At 45.3% G+C, this 23,254-nt stretch overlaps 1 protein-coding gene across 1 annotated transcript in view; it reads right to left on the bottom strand.

Moving 5' to 3' along the window:
- LOC138473213 (protein-arginine deiminase type-3-like) overlaps window positions 1-23,254 on the bottom strand; it is a 211,800-nt gene that overhangs the window by 42,638 nt on the left and 145,908 nt on the right. Inside the window, exons 4-5 of the mRNA XM_069611781.1 lie at window positions 20,018-20,082; window positions 1,717-1,834 (exon numbers count right to left, since the gene is read on the bottom strand). Of these exons, the coding sequence (XP_069467882.1) occupies window positions 1,717-1,834; window positions 20,018-20,082 (183 nt within the window). The remainder of the gene's footprint in view (window positions 1-1,716; window positions 1,835-20,017; window positions 20,083-23,254) is intronic.

The following is a 23,254-nucleotide window of genomic DNA, read 5'->3' as shown; positions in this document are numbered from 1 at the left end:
TACTCACGCGCCCTCATCAGCTGACTGGTACTTAAACGGAAGCCTCCCGCGATACTGCGCTTCTGATCGTTGTTCTTTTGTCAGCGTTTCGGAGCTCGGTATTCTACCACGCTTCCCAGCAGTTTCCAGACTGCTCTTCCTCTTGCTGTCAGCCGGACCCACGCTGCAATCTACGGCAGGAACTCCAGCTAACCCAAAGTCGTGGTCCTCTGGCTCCTTGCAGCAACTCATAGCGGCTCAGCTGATTATTCTATTCTCCACGTCCAGGGTACCGGATCCTCTCTGTTCCTCCTTCATCTTCTCCAGTTATCCTGCCTCCACAAGGGGGTGAATATAGGTGAGAACTGAGTCCTGTGTTTCTCTGCAATCAGTTCCTATCCCAGCCTCAACCTCCCTTAAATGGCCCTGCCAGTCCCTGCCTATCCTGGACCTTCTTGTTCTAGGAATCCTTAGACTTATTTCAAACCGGATATCCATCCATTTCAGCCTTTATTGCTTCAAGGATAGTGCACTGAACTTATGGACGCTATCCGGTGTGCACCAACCCGTCACTAATGCGGCCCTCGTTCCGTTCGGGTTAGTCACCTTACTAACTTCCCTTTACCTTTCGTTGGTCTTTGTTTTCGGATTTGGAATTCCTGGATTACAGTCCCCAGTCCATCTAGCTGCAGGTTAGTGTATTTCTAATCTAACCCATACCTAGTAATTAGTTCATGAAGAGTAGTGATTAAAACTCCTTGTCTTCTTTTCAGCAGACTGGTGATATACTTTCCATATCTGGCCCTTTCTACTAATTACTCTCTCAGGCTGTTTTTATCTAGTCTGAGAGTGACATTAGTTGGAAGGTTTTCAATCATCTAATTCCTCTTAGAAGTCATCCGGAATACGTCATTGTGAGAAGCCCTCCGGGAACTCAACTTGTATCCTTTTGTATACCTGAGTATCCTTTTTGGTGTTCCGCTAGTGTTCTAATATCTGTAGTTGTAACAGCCAGGGCTCAAGCAGAAGGAGGATTTTGGATCTGGCTTAAACCGTGTCAGAATCCCTGAAATGGGTTACAGTCATGAGCTGGCAGTATTCTCCTCCTTCCATGTAAAGGTGCTAGAGCCTAGATTGTATTTAATGCATTCCCTAGAAAATATTAGTAATGACCCTCAAATTCCACCTCTACCTTCACAGCCACACATGTTGAAACAGGCAAAACATTGTGACTCTAACCATGAAGCTGATATTGCATTAGTCTGAGATCAGGTTTATGGTACAATTACACTTAATTGGCAATACATATATACCAGGTATGTGTAGGGCGTCAGGTGGAGAGAGTGCTGATACCGAAATCATTGTATCAAGCCTAATCCCTGACATCAGCAGTCTGTTGTAGAGTCAATACTCTTAGACATGAATGAAGGGGTCAATGCTTCAGTAATTCCGATGAAGGGTTCATGTTCTAATCTGAGGATCCATCTGTAGGAGAGATGAGGTTTCAGACCATCAGTTGAAGGATCAAGGATCCAGACCCATTTCTTTGGAGGTCAGTGCTTGAGAACCATCAGCCAGACGGTCTTTCTTGTTGTATTGTTCTTATGTTATCTCTAGTCATTATTTAATACTTAAACATGGTGATTACCTTAGTGGGAACGCTCTGAGACAAATACTGTATCACCTTTAACAGAAGGATGTCCTTACTGAGGAAAGGGCCCATGCTTTTTTTCCTACCTGTGGAATTAGGGGGGCTTGTGTCGACACTGTCCATGTTCTTGGAGTTTTCGTTATCCCTGTCACAGTTCACCAGTAGGATGGCACCATGACCATCTGGGCCCCAGGTCCAGGAATCCTACAAGTATACATGCAAAGTTAACACAGGTAATGTATGGAAGCAGAAGGAGTGAGGAGATTTAGAATACAGGGTGTGGGGCTATAGGTTGTGGAAGCATGCAAGGTAAGGGCACATGGTCTGTGAAAGCATAAAAGATGTGAAGAAGCTGGGTGTGAAAAGGCACAGCTTGGGTAAAAATAGGATTCAGAAGTCTTTAAGGTGGAGTGATGCACTGTGAGGGGGCTTGGGGCATGGTAGCACACAGGTTGTGGGAGCATATATTGAAGGTGGATTCTGGGCGAGGCAGTTCAGTTTAAGGGAGGTGCACAGGTGCAAGATATGGGGTGAGAAAATACACTTGGTTGGTAGGCATATGTTTTGGCCTTACAAATGATGGGGACGAGGTGCAGACACATTACAGGATGAGGGATGAGCATGGTGTGAACATACTTATGGTTTAAACGTTGGTAGAAAGTTTAGTTTTGGGTACATAGCATGTAAAAACAAGCTTGGTGAACGGCGACCCTCCCACATAACGATGTGGGAAGAACATTGTCTCGAGTATTTGCAGCACACCCTGACAGATGCAGTGTGTGAAAGCAAGCAGGGTCTGAGCGGATCAAGAAATAGGCCCAGGCAGCCACAAAAAAAGTGTCCCTTATCCTGAGATCACAGCAAATCATCTTAGAAACATGAAAGGCTGAGTGAGTCCGGATGCAGGATTCACACGTGTGAAGTGTAGGGTGGCTCCACCGTGAGAGACAACAGCAGGTGAGCACTTACCTTGTGAGCGACCCACCCAGGCACTCCAGGCAATAGCAGTAGCCAGACCCTGGCATTTGATGATGATTTGCTATTATATAACACTTTTACTAAAACGCTGTACATTGAACATATTTACATACAATTATTATCAAAAAACGAAGTTGGGACTCATTGATCGACTCAGAAGGATAAACGCATTGAGTTATCCTTGCCAGGATTAGGACCTGCGACCTGCAAATCATTCATAGATCAAAGCCTTTCCTTCCTTGTAATTTTCTTCATCTTTTCTTTCATGCCTTACCTCTTTCCTCATTCTCTTCCCTTTTTTGTTCCTTCCTTTTTTCTTGCTTCACTGCTCTTCCCTTTCTTTCCTTTGCTTCCTTCCCTCCCTCCTATTGTTTCCTTCTTGTTGTTCCACCATGTATCCTCTCAACTTTCATTCCTCAACCTTATCCCCTCACTCTTTTTCCTCTCTCCTACCATTACTCGGTCTTTTCATTCCTTGCTGAGACCTTTGTCTTGCTTTACAGTATTGCAAAACACATTTGTGCTAACTACTAACATATGAAAGAACCTACACCTCATTCACAACATCCTCTTCCCCCCTCACTAAATGCTACTTCCGTCAGACAATGATATGATATGATATGGCATTTCTAACACGCCTATGCACAAGTGCTTCAAGGCGCGACGAGGCAAGGGAGAGGAACAAAGGGAGGACAAACAATGATCATACTAGGCCTGGTGTCATTCAGATCGCGCAAGTGCGTGGGAAGGGGGGGAACAGTGCAATACAAGAAGAAAACAATAAGTAATAAACAGCCAGCATATGGCAAGTGCAGTACAAGATGATAACAATAAGTGAGTAGTGGCCAGCACAAGGCAAGTGCAAGGGTAAGTGCAGACAACAGGTAGGGAGACTGTAGGGATACAGAAACAGTCCCCAAGTGCGAGGGTTACCAGGGGGGTAGTGCAGGTGTGAGACGCTGGTAGGGGAGGGACCTGGGTCAGAGATCAGAGGGTGTCCAGGTAGCCAGTGTAATTCAGGTTTCAGCCCGGAGGTGAGCAGAGGAGAGGAGGAGAAAAGGCAGAAGCAAAGAGAAAGGTTTTGCAGTGCTTCCGGAACCGGAGATGGTTCTCCTCAAGGTTAAGGGGCGAGGGAGGCTGTTCCAGAGGGAGGCACCAGCCGAAGAAAGAGATTTACCACCAACTCGTTGCTTGGAGAAGCGACTGACCCTGAGGGAGTTGGAGGCAGATGAGCGAAGAGCTTGAGAAGGAAGATATTTAGGAAGAGAGAGTTGAAGGTATTGAGGACCCAGGCCCCAGAAGGCCTTGTGGATGATGCAGATCATTTTGAACTTAATCCTCGCAGTCACTGGGAGCCAGTGCAGAGATTTCAGTCCTGGACAGATACGATCCCAGGGCTTGAGGCCAAGGACAAATCTTGCAGTCCTGTTTTGGATAAGTTGCAGAGGGCGGAGAGTAGAGACAGGAAGATTTAGAAAAAGGCTGTTGCAATAGTCCAGCTTAGAGAGAACCAGAGCTCTGGAGACAGTGAGCCTCTGGGGGAAGGAGAGGAGGGGAAGAATACCTCTGAGGAAGTGCAGCTGGTAGTGTGACTTCTTAGAGACGTCTGAGATGTGAGGAGAGAAGGAGAGTGAGGAGTCAAAGATGACCCCAAGGTTTTTAGCCTTGCAGGTGGGAGCAGGAAGAGGGCCAAGAGAGGCAGGCCAGAGAGCTACAGGGAAGGAGGGAGCAGGTGTGCTGATGAGGAGAATCTCAGTCTTACTGGCATTAAGGCAGAGGTCATTGGCGGCACACCACTCCTGGATAAACGACAGACAGTCAGAGATGAGGGAAGGAGAGGAGGAGGCCGAGGGTAGCCTGAAAATGAGCTGGGTGTCATCTGCACAGGGATGAAAGTTGGGGCACAAATTGGCGATGCGGTGGGCAAGGATTGCCATGTATTGGTTGAAAAGCTAGGGTGAGAGGATAGACCCCTGGGGGACACCACAGGTAGAGAAAAATATAGCGGAGAGGAAGGACCCAAGCTGGACCTGGGAGGGTTGGTCAGAGAGGAAAGAAGTCAACCATGCCAGAGGCTGACCAGTGATACCCAGGTTATCGCGGAGACGGTTGAGCAGGATGGCATGGTTGACAGTGTCAAAGATGGAAGAGAGATCAAGCAAGATGAGGACGCAGGGCGTGTTGGAGTCAAGGTTGGAGAGCAGGTCTTCACGGATGTTCAGGAGAGCAGTTTCCGTGCTTCTGGCAGCTCTGAAGCCAGACTGATGTTCATGAAGGCAACCAACAGATTCAGAGTGGAGATTGAGCTGGGAGATGGCCAGTTTCTCCAGGAGCTTGCCCAGGAAGGGAGTGATGGAGATTGGGCGATAGTTGGCTGGGCAGGAGGGGTCGGCAGAGGGTTTCTTAAGAAGAGGGTGCACAAGGGAGTGCTTCAGGAGGGGGGGGAAGCCTCCATAGGCGAAGGAGTGATTGCAGAAATCAGCCAGGGCAGGAGCCAGGGAGTCGATCTGGTCCTTGATAGTTTTGGAGGAACAGGGGTGAACCTGTTTCGATGAGACTTTCATGGATCGGACTTGTCTAGAAACCTCGTCAGCGGAAAAAAGGGGAAAGGCAGAGAAAGAGGGAGGAGTGGTGGCTGCAGAGGGTCCAGAGGAAACACAGGGAGTAGGGGGAGAAGGGTGGTAGGAGGAGAGTGAGGACAGGATGTCCTGAGTTTTAGAGATGAAGTGAGATGCCAGTGCCGTACAGAGGGCCTGGGAGGGGACAGGAGAGGTAGAGACTGCGGCAGGATTGTCCAGTTCCTTGCAGATTTTAAACAGTTCAGCCGAGTTGTTTGATGCTGCAGAGACACAGGCTTGGATATGAGCTCTCTTCTTGGTTAGGACAGAGAGCCGGTATTGCCTTTGCAAAAGACGGAAGGCCAGTTTGTCAGAGGATGCATATGAAGCACGGCATGTTCTCTCGGCCACCCTATACTTGCGTTTAAGGGTGACGAGGTCCAAGTCGTACCAGGAGTTGCACTTTGCTTTGGGCTTCAGGCGGATTCTCATGACAGGGGCCAGGATATCAAGAGTATCAGATATTGCAGAGTGAAGTGTGGAGAGGACTGTGTCAGGGTGGGAGTCAGCCAAAGGGGAAATGGGGATGACAAGGTGGCTGTGAAAGCCTCAGCTGACACATGCTTCATGGGTCGGATGACCGAGAAGGTGGGTGGCAGTGATGGAAGTAGCTTGGCCTGAGGGGTAGGGAGGGTAAGGTGGGAGGAGAGGAGAAAGTGATCACTCCAGGAGAGAGGATTGGTGAGAGGGAGAGAGAGGGGGAGGTCTGAGGAGATCAGAACATCCAGAGTGTGCCCTGCAGAGTGAGTCGGGTCGCAGGGGAGAATAGTGAGTGAGAGAGAGTCGCAGAGGTCGCGAAAGAGTCCAGAGGGAGGACAGGAGGCATCCAGGTTGATGTTGAAGTCTCCAAGAAGGAGGAGTTGAGTAGTTGTGGCCAGGAGTGAGGAGGAGAGGTCCGCCCACTCAGAGAGGAAGGAGGAAATCTGACCAGGTGGCTAATAGATAGTAGCCACAGTAAGGGAATGGCTAAGGGAGAACGAGAATGTGCAGGCGAGGAATTGAAAAGAGGAGTAGGCCTGTGTAAGAGTGACAGAGGCAAGAATCCACTCGGGGAAGATCAGGGCTACACCCCCACTAAAGCAGTTGGACCTGGGTGCGGAGAGGATCTTGTAGCCATCAGGTGGGAGCGTATCAAAACTAGTGACAGAGCTGCCCGTGAACCATGTCTCGGTGAGACAGAGGACGTCAAGGTCAAGTTCCTCCAGAAGGCGGCAGATGTCAGAGCAGTTTTTGACAGCAGAGCAAGAGTTTAGGGTGGCAATATGGAGATGGTTGCCATCCTTGAAGGCCTTCCGGGGAGGGGTACAGATCAGAGGTACGCCCTGCAGAGGCGTGGAAGGAGCCTGAGAGGGGGCAGAGAGGGAAGGGGAAGGCAAGGTAGACAAGGAAGAGGCAGAAGGGGGAGGAAAGGTACGCATAGAAAGGGGAGAGGGGACAGCAGGAGAAGAAAGGAAGTTGATAAGGCGCGGGAAGCGCCTATCGAAGAGGTGAAAGTTGGCCTGAGGGCCTTGGACCAAGACGGTCCCGTTAGAATAGACATTAATGGTGACCTTAGAGGAAAGGAAGGAGGCCAGGAAGGCATCCCAACAGGTGCCACCATTAATGGGAGAAGAGGAGAAAGGAGAGAGCACAGAGACCATATGAAGGGTCTATAGGTCTGGTGAGGGCACGACAAAGAGGATGTCAGTGAGAGTTTCCTTGGAAGAGGCACTGGTGTAGGTGTCAGCGATGGGGAGGCGTGTGTTGGAGACTAGGATGTCCTTTTTAAACTTCTTCCTACCAGATTTAGTGAGGAGAGCAGTATAGTCAATAGAGAAGCAGTTAGAGAAGATGGGGGAGACAGAGAGCCCCATATAGTAGGTGGGAGAGGAGAGGGTGGGACACTAGTGAAGGACACTGGAATAGGCAGACAAGACAGTGCATGCAGGTAGTTGAGCGGAAGAACAGACAACAATGCTCAGGAATATAGCAAGTGGAAGGGGGCAGTGGAGCAGGGTGGTGGGAGGGCTGGGAAGGAAGTGGATCAACCAGGAAAGGCCATGGAGGGGAAGAGGGGGCAGGGGAGCAAACACAACTGAAACACAGGCAATTGACCAAAAAATTAAGCAAACAGACCCACGCAGGGTCGAAATACCGTGTGATTGCAGGCCAACAGTCAACAGCTCAGGCAAGCTGGAAATGCTGAGCGTGGTGGACTGCGGGGCCGACTAGCTTCAGTAAGTAAGCACGTGGCCAATCAGGATGGTGAGAGGGCTGAGAGGTGGGAGGAAGGGAGGGGATCAACCAGGAAAGGCCATGGCGGGGGAGAGGGGGCAGGGGAGCAAACACAAGTGAAACACAGGCAATTGACCAAGATTATCAAGCAAACAGGCCCACGGAGGGTCTAAATACTGGCTCAGGCAAGCTGGAAATGCCCAATGGTGCCAGACCAGCCAGGCCAACACAAAGAAGGAAAGTCCTAATCGGACTAGGCATTGGTGAGTGACAGCGAGGAGATACCATCTACAAATCTACATGAAAACTGGGCCGGTTTTCTACAAAATGCTATTTGAAGGCACCATTTAAAAATTGTATTTAATTTCAAGTAACGTATGCGCCATTAAAATACAATAAAGTACTTTCAAGTCACAACTGCTTAACGTTACATGCATTTTTTATTCAAGCCGATTTATCTCTGCTTATTTTTTGTTCAGTTCTGTGGTAACCAAGCTTACCGAATGACACATTGATACTATGCCCAAAGTCCCCTCTGTTAGCCACACACACTTAATTTCTAGCATTAGTAGCACACGGCCTTTTCCAGGGCTGCAATAAAAGTGGGGGGCTGCTACTTTAGACCATTCCAACATGAGTGCCAGTCACTTATGTATTTTCATCTCTATAAAAATCAGTCAGTGTGCTTCGCCCAGTGTGTGAAATGTACTGATATGCCACACGTGACTGTGGATGGAACATGGCTGTAAGTCAAGGAATTATGCCACATCAATGTAAGTAAGGAAGGTACTTTGTGCTGGTGCAAAATGGGAAAAGAGGTCTCTGAGAGGGGGAAAACAAGGGGACGGGACAGAGATGGGTTAGTATGGTATTCCCTTATGGTTATGGGGGATGGTGGGCAAGGTAGTTCTTACCTGTGGTCTTGTTTCGGTGGGGTGAGGGTCTGTATTCCCGGATGGGATGCCATCGGGAATACAGACCCTCACCCCACTGAAACAAGACCCCATCCAGGAAAACAGACCCTCACCCCACGGAAACAAGACCATAGGTAAGAACTGCCAATATACCTCCACCACCATCCCCCATAACCATAAGGGAATACCATACTAACCCATCTCGTCCCCTTTTTTCCCCCTCTTTTCCTTCTCCGTTGGCACTGTCCAAAACGAATGTAATAACAATAAATGTACATATCATTTACTACCAATTACCATGTAACTTACACTGCAAAATGTAAACTATGCACGCACGCATGGATTTACTAAATGATTCACTTACGCTCTGGCACACACATGCCACTTACCTCACAATTGTCACCGATATCAAATTATTACTGGATAAGTGTACATTTAACGTCAGACTTGATAAAGACCCTAGAGGTTGAAACACATGTCGGCTGACCAACTCAAGACCAAAAGTGTTAACTAAAATAAACGTACACCATATCAACTGTATTCAGCGTGGACATTTATCCAAAGCCAGGATCTTTTCTTTAAACTTACCTAAGAGGTTTGTGCTTCAACTCCACCAACATGTGATCTTGCATACATCACTACGAGAGTACAAACAACTTAGTGCCTAGCGTAGGAGTGTTCGCTAACTAGGGCCCATTTTTTTCTCTCTCTCTCTCTCTCTCTCTCTCTCTCTCTCTCTCTCTCTCTCTCTCTATATATATATATATATATATATATTCAAGGGCAAAACTTTTGTTGCAGGGATGTTAAGGTGAAAAATGAACGCAAAAAACCCCCCTGAAATTCAGCTAAAGTCACCTTAACTTTGCACCCCTGTTGCGCAGCCTATGACCACAATAGTGCCATCATCTCTTTGTTTCCCCGTCACCATGTGCCTCCTTTTGTTTTCGCTCCTTTCAGCTCCTTGCCCCCCTCCACTGGAACTCCCTTCCTCTCTCTATCTGTTCCATCCCCACCTATTCCTCCTTTCGTGTCTCCTTAAAATCTTTTCTTCTCCACTCCCCTCCCTGATACTCTGATCCTCCTCCACCGTCCCCTTTCCCCCCTTTTTTTTTATCCTCCTCATCTTATCTCTCTCTCCCCTGCCTCGTTTCCTCATAAGTCCCCTCTCCTCCTCTCTCGCCTTCAGCTTATCTCACTTCCTGTTCCCCACTCCCTTCCTCTCTCCACCCCTTCTTCCCTCATTTATCTTCACTGGCAAATTGTTCTAGTTGCTGTATTACTGGTTTGACTCATATTTTGTAATTGCTTCTACTGTTATTGTGTTCTTGTTGTTATAATGTAAAGCGCTTTGGCGTAAAGCGCTATATAAACACAATAAACATAAACATAAACAGATCACATCACTGATGACATCACTAATTACATTACAACAGTAAATGGCATTAAGCATGACCTTCAGCCATGGTCAGTGTGCATGGTCAAAACATTTTTAACACATGAATGGGCTCCAGTCATGGCCTTCAGTTATGGACCGTGGTCACAACCTTCACCCATGTGCACTGAATATTTTAAAACACTAATAGGCTACCAACCATAGATTTTGGCCTTTACCAGTGGATACAGCTTTCAACCATTTCCACTGTATTTTATATACACTGGTCAGGCACTAGCCATGGACGTTAGCACAATACTGGCCAGTGGCCACAATCTTTGGCTGTGCACCCTATATATTCTAACATATAAATGGGCCACAGCCATGGCCTTTGACCTTGAGCAGTTTGTACAACTTTTGGCCATGTCCACTTTATATTTTAAAATAATAAAATGCAATGAGCAATGGCCTTTGTCCGTGCCCACTTTGTAGTGTAGAGGAAGAGCCAAATTCCTCTACTAGTAGTCCCACCCGCATGTTGCTCATAGGTTGGGAACCGAAAATTGCAACATGCGCAGTACCAGTGAGGGTGCCCTTACCGCAAAGAATTCTTGAGACAAGGTATCCATTGAGAAAACCCTATATGCATGCACAAAGAAATAACGGTCTTCTGGAGGAAGTCCCGGAAAAAGTGTGAAAACGGATAAGAAAGAAGACTGGTGACGTCGTGCGAAGTAGAGCTGACGCACCCAGAAGAGATGCTAAATGAAGAAAGAATATAGACATTATGGAGAATCTGAGGATGAAGTATCAAGGTTAAGCAACATTTCGGGATCGCTCATGCGAAGAAGCACTGAAGAAAATGCAAAGTCATTTTACAATTGTACAGATGCAGTAACGCAAGTAGACAAAGTAATCATGAGGCTGGCTACATAGTGAAATAGACTGCAGGCGATGTGCCAATGTATATTCATAGAAATGAATAGAATATGGAAGTTTCACAACGCACTTTAGCAAACTTGAACCCTGTGAATGTAAAGGGCTTGAAGTGTGGCGCAGTTGAATAAAACAGCTGATGGCGAAGGAGAATTCAAGAAAGGCTGGCTGGCCCGGTATCAAGAGTCGGGCCGCCGTGAGCCTGATTGTCTGTTTGAGGAGCTACGTGAACGTGAGAAAGAAGCAGAGCTTCTGTTTGAGGTGTAATGGAAACACATTGGAAGTGCCAAGGGATCTTCATTTAATGGTATTAAATGTAATGCAAGAGCTCAAAATGTGGTCTCCAGTCACAGTCAGACTTTGGGTCCAGCTATACCGAAACCAGAAGATAAGGCCATGCATGTACTCCCTTTCATTCTCAGGCGCAGTGAGCCTCTGCAAGGCCAAGTTTAAAGCCTTAATTGAATGACAGACCACAGGAGTGATGATGGATGTGGGCTAATTGGGTGGGGAGGCATGACCAGGCTGACCCTCCCAGCACCTGGGGACCAGCTTCCGTGCTGCTAACGAGTGGAATATTCCAGAAGGGCACAACTGTGCCAACCAATTGTAGAGGGCCACGTAGTACAGAGCCCTATAGTTTCATAACCCAATAGGATGTCGTATATTTCATGACAAGGAAGATGACTTGCACTTTGGGATGGGCTTAGTTGTCCACCTGATCTTAGACACCCAATCACAGCCCCGACCTTTATAGAAGGTATACTTAGATGTTCCTTTTAAGCTTATCACAATCCAGCTTAGGTTTTCTTATTTTGCCACGTAGGATGACGTCAATGATGACAAGTTTTTGCTATAAATATGTATTTTCAGGCAACACGTTGAGAGAAATCGAGCAAACGTCTGTAGATTATCGTTGTAACTCCCTGTTTTAGATAATTGTTAATAAAGCAGTACTGTATTTTGCCAACTTCCTGAGTCGGTCTGATTATTGATGTATGAGTAATAGCTGCATCCCCATCCAATTCAAGTATTGCAACCTCATCTTAAAGGGCCACAAGTCCCTGGGTTCAGTATTATACAACACTAACCAGCCACTAGCTATGCCCTTCGGCCGTGCCCACTGTATATTATATACACTAACCAGCCACTAGCCAACAAAATACTAGCCAGTGGTCACAGCCTATGGCTGTGCCGACTGTATATTCTAACATATTAATGGGCACTAGCTATGGCCTTTAGCCATTGCCACTGACTACAGCTTTCAATGTTGCCCAATGTATATTTTAAAACAGTGATGGCTACTAGGCATGATTTTAAACCATGCACATTGGTGTTTTTGAACACTAACCAACCACTAGCTATGGCCTTTGGTGCTGGCCTGTGACCCAGCCTGTGTCATGACCAAGTCCATGCCCTAAGTTATTAAGGTAATCAAACATTTCATGAGCTAACCTATAAATGATGTTATATCTAATTCCATTATTGATGTAACCAGTTATATTCAATGTAATTAGTGTTGTCACCAGTGATGCCATCAGTGATGTGATTTGTAATGTCATCAGTGTTCTCATACAACATGTAATTAGTGATGTCATCAGTGATGGGATCTGTGATGTCATCATTGTGGTCATAGGCTGCGCAACCGGGCTACCAAGTTAAGGGAGCTTTAGCTGAATTTCACAGGTTTTGTTGGATTAAGTTCTCAACTTAACGTCCCTGCAACTAACGTTTTTGCCTTGAATTTTAAAGGTTTTGTTACAATGTATTGCTCACCTTAACGTCCCTGCTATGCTACTAAAGTTTTTTCCTTGAATTTCAAGGGTTTTGTTATTCCATAGATTTTGAGAACGCTTCCAGACCACTAGCCTGGTCTTCAGCTATGTTTAGTGGGCACAACCTTTGGCCGTGCCCACACTCCATTTTAAAACACTACCAGACCACTAGCCATGGCCTTCATATTGCAGGCTTTGAAAACTCACAATGTTTTTAGGCAATGCACAGTGAGATTAAATTATTTGCCATGGACCACATACTTTGGTTAAGCAGCATGCTCCAAACGGTACACCCTTTTTCAGAGCCGTCATTTTACTGCGCAACGATTTGGCACAGCCATTCAGCTGCAGTGGCCATTACGGTGTTCCCTTTTCGGCACCGTAATTTTGGTGCAAGGGATATTTGGATGTTGCAGACATTGCAGCCACGTCTAAATCCCTCATGCCTAATAAGATCACAGGACTGCACTGCAACAAACCTCGCCACCTCTAAGTTGCTTTTCCTTTAATTAAATTAGTTAAATAAATAAATAAACTACAGCCTTGAACCAGGGTCTGCCAGAGTTCAAGGCCCGGCATTGAACCGCTAGGCCACAAGGGCTTGGTGCTTTAAAGGACATATATCTCCTACTTAGCCTATAATTTAACATGTTCAATGATAAAAGGCTAAGTATGAAACTTCTAAGAATCCAAAAAATAACATCAAACTCCTGCAGGCCAGTGTTCTCCGATGGCAGTGTTCAGCATAAATGTGATTTTATTTTATTCATTTTTTCACTTTTAAAATGTTGTCCAGAGACTGTGAGGTCCTCTTTTTGAATATATGTGCAGTGTGAGGGTGTGCATGCAATGTGTGTGTGTTTAATGTGAGCGTGTGTGTGTGTACATGGTGTGAAGGTGTGTGTGAGGGATTGTGCATGCAGTGTGCATTTGCTCCATGAAGGCACGTGTTAGTGTGTGAGCAGGCGTGTGCATGCATGTGTGTATGTGAGCATTGTGACACATCGAGTGTGAGTTTTCAGTGTCAGTGTTTGTGTGGGTGTGTGTGCGCATGTCTGCTTGTAATTCAGAAGATGCCCATCAAGTTCTTGTTTTTTGTTGATGTTCTATTTAGTGACTTGTAGTTTTGTTAGGTCCATCAAGTGTCCTGTACTACAAGACAAGTGTCCTGTACTACAAGACCCAAAATGCAAAGTAAAAAGGAACCCTGAATGATCATCTTCCAAATAACAAGGGACATGTGGCATATAACAATATGTACAAGACATGTAACTTGGCTATATTAATTATTTCTCCTGCACCTCTATTTGTTTGGGTTGAATGGCACTAGGGGATCTGTAAGTTGTTGAAGGCAGAAGGTACGTATTGTAGAATCAGAGGAGGGGAACAAAGTAAAATATGTTTTTTCAGCTGGGGAAAGTGAGAATAAGGGACTGGAGAGGAGTGGTGTCTACTTGCCCCTGCCGTTTTAAAAGTCTAAAAGTAGCACAATATATTAAGGAAATAATGGGACTGTGTGGCAAGCCCCTCCCTTGGGCTGCAAAGAAAGTCGTGTTTGCCCTGGCTCAGGTGCAATGGAAGACACACAACTATTATTAACCCATTGGTAGTGCAGCTCAAAAGACCTTCTTAAAATCATGTAGTGATTGGGTGAACGTTTCCATGAAGGAGGCCCCATCCATCGAAGGCACGCTTGTTAAGACTACATAGTCCAGAATACAGAGTGTGTACCAAAATACACTGTTTTACATTTTAAAAAAAGTTGTAAACCCTGGTCTGCCAGAGTAAAAGGACCAGCATTCAACCACTACGCCACAACGGCTTAGTGCTTCATGATGCATACATTTCATACTTAGCCTACAATGTAGCCTACAATGTAATATGCCCAATTGTAAAAGGCTAAGTATGAAACTTGTGAGAATGCAAAAAATAATATAATTGTAGCATAATTGTTAAGTGCTGCATTTTGCACTCATACAGGTCAGGGTTCTCGAAGACAGCGTTCATCACAAATGTGTTTTTATTTAGTATTTTAGTTTAATAATGTTTCCCAGAGACGGTGAAATACATGTTCCATTCTGTTTTATAATTATTGCAGTAAATAAACGTGTTTCATGTTTAATATGTGTTCAATCCTGCAACAACTTTTTAATACATGTCCCATCCTGTTTTATAATGTTGCAGTAAATAAATAAATGCGCAGCGAGGTACAAAATGCAAAGTGCCTGCAGGTTTATTGCAGTGCCAATTGCAACCTTATGCGCCAAAACATCCTTGCGCCGAGAGGCCTGTGTGCCCATCTGGCTGTGTCTAACTGGGCATGCCCAAATGGGACCTGCGGTGAAACGGTCATGCCATAATGGCATGCGCCTAACTGGCCACGCCGAAATGTTCTGTCACATGCTCCAAGCCCCATGTTTTATGGCCTGACTCTTGGTGACTGTTGTGATACATCGCACAACCCCAACTAACCACATGTAAGCAACACAGAAATGTTAAAAAAATGACCGGCAGGGTCGGTCCTGGTTACTGCATGGATGGGAGGCCCGGGTCACCAGCAATTTTTCACCCTTGATGTCACTGTAGCTGTAAAAATATCAATTTCTGTATTATGTATAAAAGATTGCAGGCTTTGAAAACGCCCAATGTTTTTAGTTAATGCCCTGTGCGTTTACATTATTTGTAGAGGATCACACACTTTGGTTAAGCAGTGTGCCACAAGCCCCTTGTTTTATGGCCGGTCTCTTGGTGACTGTTGTCATATATCGCACCACCCCAACTACCCACATTTAAGCAGAACGTGAAAGGGAAAAAATGACCAGCTGCAAAAATAACATATGCCCAGGTACTTTTGCCCCCATAGCGAAAATCAAAAGCTGGCACCCATGAATTTATGCACTGTAAGTGAACATGTAACTTAAAGTGAAATATACAAATGTGGTTCAATAGACCTACTCCTTATATGAAAGTGTGGAAGACAAAATAGCATTGGACTTTTTCTAAAAAGTAATTAACACCAGACGAATAACCTGAGATAAAAATGTTCTAATAAATATGCTGGCAAAGTATACAAGGTGCCCACCTTTTAAACCAAGCAATCTGTCTTGAAATATTCTGGAAAACTAAAACCCAAATGAAACAAATGCTTGTGGTTTTCTGCGAAAGTGTCTGCACTGGGAACATAACAACCTCCAGCCTATCCCTGTATAATGCAAGGGCCTACGAATTCCAGATCCTCAACCAGTACAATAATGGTTGGAGCATAATAGTTTATTTAACCTGGATTAGTCTTGAAGGTAGGCACAGTATCTTTTTAAGAAATGTGTTCTATACAACCTGGATAGAAGCACAATCAGAACTACCACATAGTTCAGCACCGTAAGTGATTGCCGGCACCACCTCGGTCAAATAGATCTTAAGGAATACCGATACCGCCTCACCCCCCAAATGAGAGACCATGCTAGAAATAAAACCACATTATTGTGTGCCTATCACAAAGCTCTTTGTTGTCAGAAAAAGTAAGCCCCAAAGAATTGAAAGAGTCAACCATCTCCAGGGGATGGTCATTCAGATAGAATATAGTCATTCAACGAGAGTGGCACCCACAAGGAACACACACACACATCATTGCCTTTGTCTTCGACAAATTAATGTGAAGGCCTTTAGCACAGCATAATTTCCAGAATACCTCAAGTTGATGCTGAAGCCCCACCGGGTCTTCGCCAAAAGAATCGCATCATCGGCAAAAAGGAGTAAACTCCAATTACGACGTCCCAGGCTAAGAGCCTCCTTTGTCACAGAATGCAGATCAAGGGTGACATTATTTATAATTATTTATATAAGAGAAATAGCAGGAGGACTAACACACATCCCTGCCTTTACTGCAATGCCAATAGGAAATGGCTCTGTCATTTCACCATTTGGCCCCGAAACGAATGCGGGCACAGTTGCCAGTATGCAGAGGCCTGATGGCACGGGTCAGCCTCGGGGGGGGGGAGAGGGGGATATGCCACTCCTCTAGGGCAGCCCATAAGAGGTCTCTGGGAACAGTGTCCAAGGCCATTTGCAAATATACAAACGCCACATACGCAGGTTGCGAGCTTGTCGGGAGATTGTCCTCCCTCCATGGAACATAAGCAACATAAGAGGCTAAGTGATAATGAACAAGTCCAACTCAGCCTCAGCATTCGAGTTAAAGCAAACTATGAGATGAAAGTCTCAAATCATCTTTGATGGTGGAGGTCCAATCAGTGACGCACTTAATTCAGCCGTGGAGAGGGTGACATAGGTGAGACTGGACTGGCTGCTAACAAAAATTCACATATTGTTGCGTTTCAAATCAAATTTTTAATTTGAATTAGGTAAGCTTGCAATTCCATTGCTTTACTGACAAAACGAATTACAGAGATTACAATTAGGATGCTATTTGAAAGAGTTTATATAATTTAAAAAAACCTCCAACCTTCTTCTGTCTCGTAGAAGAACGATAACATACCGTGCCAGCCATGTTCAAGTTGGGGCACAATAGGAGACTGGAGTTAACATATGCTTTCATGTAGCACTTGATTCTACAGAGTTTGCATTGCTGTAGCTCTGTACACGGCACTACACAACTTAAGGTACTCATTTGATCAACATGAGAAGGTCTAAACAAGACAATATCATCAGCCCCATCAGGATTACATGGGTTGACCTTTGTTTTGATCATCTTTGCCTTGAGTGCATTAACCCACTGAGCCACTGCAACACATTCTGTGGAATTCTCAGCGGATCCAGACCTGGATTTTATTGCATTCTCAATAACCTCAGATGCAGCCCGAGACATGTTTCTCTTCGTCTCGATGACATTCTGCTGTGGGCAATACCCGTTGCAGTATTCTAACAGGAGCGACTGGGTAGCTCAGGGGCAACGCGCTCTCCTTGGAAACAAGACGATGCGGAGCAACACAGGTTGGATCCCTGTCTCCGCGCGCGTTATAAACAACCCATTACATTACAAATGCCCTCTTTCACAGCTGTCCAGTTTACTTTATTTTGACAAGTGTATGCATTAGCCAGCAACGATCCAACCCAGCAAATTTAAACATTACACACGTGCATCTGCATTGCTTCCCTGACATGTCCTGCACAGAACAGAAATGCAGCAGAATGTTAGAATGAAATACTAAGTGGGACAACACCACACAGTTACGCTTCAATAACATGAGTACTGCCCCGAATTTGAAAGAGTTTACAATTTTGTAAAGACATCAATCAGCCTCACACATAACGTGATTATTCGCACATCTGTTAAAAATTGTAATCATCCCCTGAACATTGGTCATCTAGAATACACCTTTAATGCTCATCTGATGCCTTGGTCGCCTCAAACAAAGTTTACGCTGCTCCTATGACAGGTGTCCTATCTCGCAAAGGCGCTATGCAAATGTGCTCCCTCACAGAATAGGAATGGCAAGTAAGTGCAAATATTATCCGAACTATCATTCTTCTAAAATAGATGACCCTACCCAGTCAAGCAATCTAAAATGAGACTGAACAAATAGAGCGAGTGCAGCAAACGTTTCAACACAGTAGTCACGGGCGTGTGCATCCATTTGAACAAGGCCATGCACAGTGCTTGCATTTCAAGCAGTTGCAATACGTTCACCTGTTCGAAATGCCAGACAGTGTCAACCACTTAGTGAGGCACAGCGTTGCGTCACTAAAGCAGCTCTCAGGGGTTCGCAATGTACTCATCAAAACATATCTCCTGGTGAAGTGGTGCGTGAAGCCCTTGTTGCCCCCGTGACTCACTGACTCCTGGCGCAGGTAGGTCCATTCCGCCGTGCCATGCTGTTCCCGGACTTTGCAAATCAAAGAGAGCTGTGATTGTGCAACGATTAGCACACAGCACGTCCTCCCATCCACCAAAGTACAACGATGTGCTTCAGTCTTTATTGTGTACCTTTCCCACTGACGGATGGGCAGAGGAGAGGCTTGCTTGAATTTTTTACTTGCTTGTTTAAAATCTGAATTGTGAGAAGCATGTTATTCAGTCACTTCTTTTTGCTAGAGGAGTCAATGAGCAGAGCACGCCGGATCGCTATTAGCCAATTTGATCGATTTGAATTGATCGAGTGGTATTCGGCCAGTACCATTCGATCGGTTAAAATTGATCAAATAGATTAATTACTACCGAACATGGGGAGCAGGTGTAGCAGGGTTGTCCCCTGCTCCCCATGTTCGGTAGTGATGGCCTTTGGGGGCGTTGGGGGTGTCCTCCACTTCTAGAGGATTGGAGGCGGGACGAGAAAAAAAAGAAAAGCGGGACCCAGCTGCATCAGATCTGACCCGCGTAGGAGAGATGGAACTGACGTCACCGGGTCAGAATGAAAGCAGACGCTAAAAGGTAAGTGACGGGGAGTGTGGGGATGTATTGGGGCAGTGGGGAGTTCATGGATGTGTTCATTTTGGTCACAGCAAAATTAGTTTCAAGGCAAAATTGACTACGGTCAATTCCGCTGTGAACAATTATGTCACGTCAAATCGCACAGATTGCGCTGGATCGCGTGAAAAAAAATCTTGTCCCCTTCGAGTATGCCTCACGACCATTCACTCGTGGTCGTGCTTGCCTCCTCTTCTCCTCTCAAGTTCCAACGGTAGATTTGCATCCGTGCCTGCTAGGAGATAGGGCGCTGCACCCAGCAGCAGCAGGCAGAATGCACATGAGCACTAGAAAGTTGCAACAGGCAAAGGCTAAGGCAATGTCTACTCACGACGTGGAACAAAAGTAACAAATACGTGGCAGGTGGCAACCACCACTGGCACCACCGGGCCTTGCTAATGCTATTGTTTCAGGAGTAACTACGTGTTACATGTAACAAGTTCCCTTCCCACCACTTCAGGCCCGGGCCAAAATGCTTGCTGAGTGCAGAGAGCAGCCACAGCGAGCAGCAGCACTGCACAGTGGACTGCAGATGGAAAATAAAGTTGAAAAAATGCATATGAACATGTGTAGCCTGTTTACATGCAGTTTACATTTGGTCCATCTTTATTGCTATCAAAACCCGCCTGCCCCATACCAGGTCAAATTTCATTCGGCCGGCGGCCAAAAGGCAGATGGGCCAGTCCACCCCTGCAAGAAAGTAGGTTGGGCTCCAGAAGGGACAAAGAGATAAATGATGGGAGAGGAATAGGCTGTAGATGTATAAAGGGTGATGACATTCTGTGTGGGTAGATGTGAGATACAAATACACGCAGGCAGAACAAATCATGTCATGTGGAGATATGGGGATTTGGTACAGGGAACAGTAGGTTACCGAGGAGTAGGATTTTGAAGCATGTAAGATGAAGGATCTCATGAAAAGGTAAGAGCAGTGAAGCAAAGCAAGACATTCTGATACATTATAGGTGGGGTTTCACAGTGTGAGCACAGCCGTACTCTTAATACACGTGTAGGACATAATAACATATAGACACAGGAAAACCTCCTTTTGCTTCTTCCACCTCCTTTACTCCTCCGCTGTTCTCCCCTGTCACTACCAAGGACGTACCTACTGTAGCCTCCCAGTCTCTAGAGTGAATGGAAGATTGTTTACCTTATCAGCCTTACAGCTGCTGCTGACAGTCCCACTCCGATGTGCGTCAACGTCTAGTGACACATCTGAAAAAGGAACAACATCTATTACAGACGGAAACCAACACATGGAATCCAATGGTGTGAAAGCAGTCAAGCGAGACATCACCAGGCTTTGCCTTACCAACAGCAACATTGGTCAACAGAATACACCTTTGACTCACTGCAGACGTCAGTGGACAGAACATCGGAATGTGTAAGCTTGTGTAAGCTTGTGTGGTGGGGATGAGGAGGTCCCTGTTTCAGCTGCAACACAATTTAAACAATATCATGATGGGCTAAAACAGTGATGGACCATATCCGTAAAAGGTTGCAGCCAGTCACTCAACTCCAATTAAGTACAATTTAGGCAAATCACATACATCTGTATCATTATTTTAAACTTTGCACTTCAATGTGAAAAGTCTCTGTGATTCTCAGACCAGGAGGAGTAAAAAAATGTACATCCCAAAGTAAACCAGAATCATTTAGTGGCTTATTCTACAGAATCTTCATGTAGAGTAACATCCTTTGTAATTGATGTTCCTCGCAGACCATTAATTGTGGGTACAACTTCTTTATTACAGCTCATGCCAGAATATATTGTCCATTTCACATAACCTTTTGTGAAAGAGACGCAGTGACACATGGGATATTTTGAGGGCATTGCAAGGATTTGCTTTTTTCACATGGAGGATTCAAATTGTTGATGTAAAAACTTTGTAAAATTCTATTCCACACATAGAAGGTTTTCAGGCCACAGAGCAATCAGCGTTAGATGGATTGTGATACATGTGAGACATGATCTCTCAATTGTATTGATGTTTGTGCGTATATATTATAACTTCTTTAGATGAAAGTCTCCATGCTTTGTGCAGAATGTCAGCACTGCAATGGGATTGAACATGGTCTCCCTATAGACTATTTTTGAATATGACCATATATTGCAGAATTGCAAGTGGAAATGTCATCTGGTCTTTTGGGACATGTATGTGGATGATGTCCTTGGTTTCTGAAGCTGCTCACTAAATCAACTAAGCGAATTTGGAAAGAGTCGCAGTACACTTCAGGAAACAATACATTTAGTACTGGGCTTTATCACCCTTTTGTCCTGTAAACTAGAGAGGCTACTAGTTTGGGTTGTACTTGGGAATTAATTATAACGTGCAGTAAATAATGTCTTCCAAATAGCTGCTGTGCAGGCCTAAGGCTGTTGTTTTTAGTTTAGTGTTGAAGTTCATGAAGCAGACTGTGAGGCTGTCAGAATGAACAACCCATCCTGGGAGGAGATTGTTCTGTGCTTAGGCCTCACAGATAGTTTATGTTGCAGGTATGATATGCATAAAACCTAGGGGGTTCCTGGGAGTCCCTCTGACACACGTTAGTCCTGGTTACAAGGGCCTTACACAGATTCTTTAGTTCACTATCTTTCACAGAGGATAAATATCCAAAGCATATCAGTCTTTGTCTTGCCCTGGGGCAGTCCAGCACCGAAATGCTAGGCAATTCTTCTCTGAACAAAAGTACCAACAGCAACCCCAGACACGTGTTTCGGTCTGGTTGGAACTCATCAGTAGGGTGGAGCTGTGCCTCTCTAAGAATAGTGAGCAAGGGGTCCATGTCTGGATTCCCCATATAACTTAGGGTGAGACTCAAAGTTACTTAAAATATGCAAAAACACAAGGCGGGGGTCCTAGGAGTCCCTCTGCCAGACATTAGTCCTGGGGACAAGGGCCTTATCCAGTTTATTTAGCTCACTATCTTTCACAGAGGAGACATATCCAAAGCATGTCCTGCCCTGAGGCAGTCCAGCACCGAAATGCTAGGCAATTCTCCTCTGCACTAGAGTATCAACAGCAGCCCCAGGCATGTGTTTCAGTCTGGTTGGACCTCATCACTAGGGTGGAGCTGTGCCTCTCTAAGAATAGTGAGCAAAGGGGTCCACCTCTTGATTCACCTAGTAAATTAGGGTAGACATAGACCTCTTGCTCACTAATGGATATTTTTAACGTGTTTGGGTTGAATTATCATTCCTATGCGGATAACACACAAATCTATGTTAGATTGAAATCCGCACCGAGGCCATACAACGTTTCTAGCCTATGCTAACATAATTTAAAAATGAATGCTTGACAGCAAGCTTCAACTCAATCCATCCAAGGCAGAGGTTATAGTGTTTGGTCCAAAAAATGTATTAAGAGACTTCCATGTGACTTTACCTGTCCTGCCATGTTTGATGCTGCAGCCTCCTTCTCATGTAAGGATATACATCTAGGCTGTGTATGGCAGGCATTTTTGGGCTGTAATGCTCATGTTTTGGAAGACGTTAGGTCCGTTTTCTATCAACTTAGGTTCTTAAAAGCCATTCTGTCATTTGTTTCTGCACCCAATCGTGCTGTGGATGTGGGAACCATGGTAAACTCCAGATTTGATTATTGTGATGTTCTCCTTATAGGAGCACCAGAGAGCCAGTTACATCGGCTCCAGGTGGCTCAGAATGTCACCATCAGACTGGTTTTCAATCTGCCAAAAAAGATACTAATCTCGGAGTATCGGAGGACGCTCCATTGGCTGCCTGTACGAAAGCGGATTGAATTAGGCTCCTGTGCCTAATGCACAAATGTATCCAAGGGGTGGCAACTAGCTATTTGGTCTCTAAAATAAGGCTTTATCATCCATCCCGCTTGCTTTGCTCGGCTGGTAAAAAAGTGTTGGTTGCTCCTCCTTCCCATTTTGCTTCCCGTGGTGACTAATGTTTTTCCATCAGGGGGCCTCGCCTCTGGAATGCATTAGCAGCTGAGTTCCATTGCGCTTTTTTGAAAAAAAATTGAAGACACATTTTTTTCAGTAACTTTGGTAATGTTTTTAGGCAGTCATTTTGAATTGAACAGCTGCGCCTAGATGCAGGTTCCTGCTTGGCTCTGTAAGGATATGTGCTTTATAAATCCTAAATCAATCAATCAATCATGGAACCAGGAAATTAGGGAAAGTTACTGAAAACGTTACATTTATGCATTGATGTTGAACCCACTGTGAGTTAGTTTCAAGAAATGCCTCAATTGTCTTCCTTCTGCTGGTCGAAATAAAAAAAGATTGGACAAGAAATAAAGTGCTGATACATTTGGTGACAAACCCCTCCCCATATTTATGAGATTTTATATCATTTGATTGATAAAAAAAGGCATTAGAAATCATATCCACAGCAAATTTCCTCTGCTTC

Source organism: Ambystoma mexicanum, chromosome 8, assembly GCF_040938575.1.
Source record: "Ambystoma mexicanum isolate Mex_15411 chromosome 8, UKY_AmexF1_1, whole genome shotgun sequence".
Lineage (NCBI taxonomy): Eukaryota > Metazoa > Chordata > Amphibia > Caudata > Ambystomatidae > Ambystoma > Ambystoma mexicanum.
The sequence above is the reverse complement of the archived record's forward strand: the minus strand, read 5'-3'. Positions and strand labels throughout refer to the sequence as shown.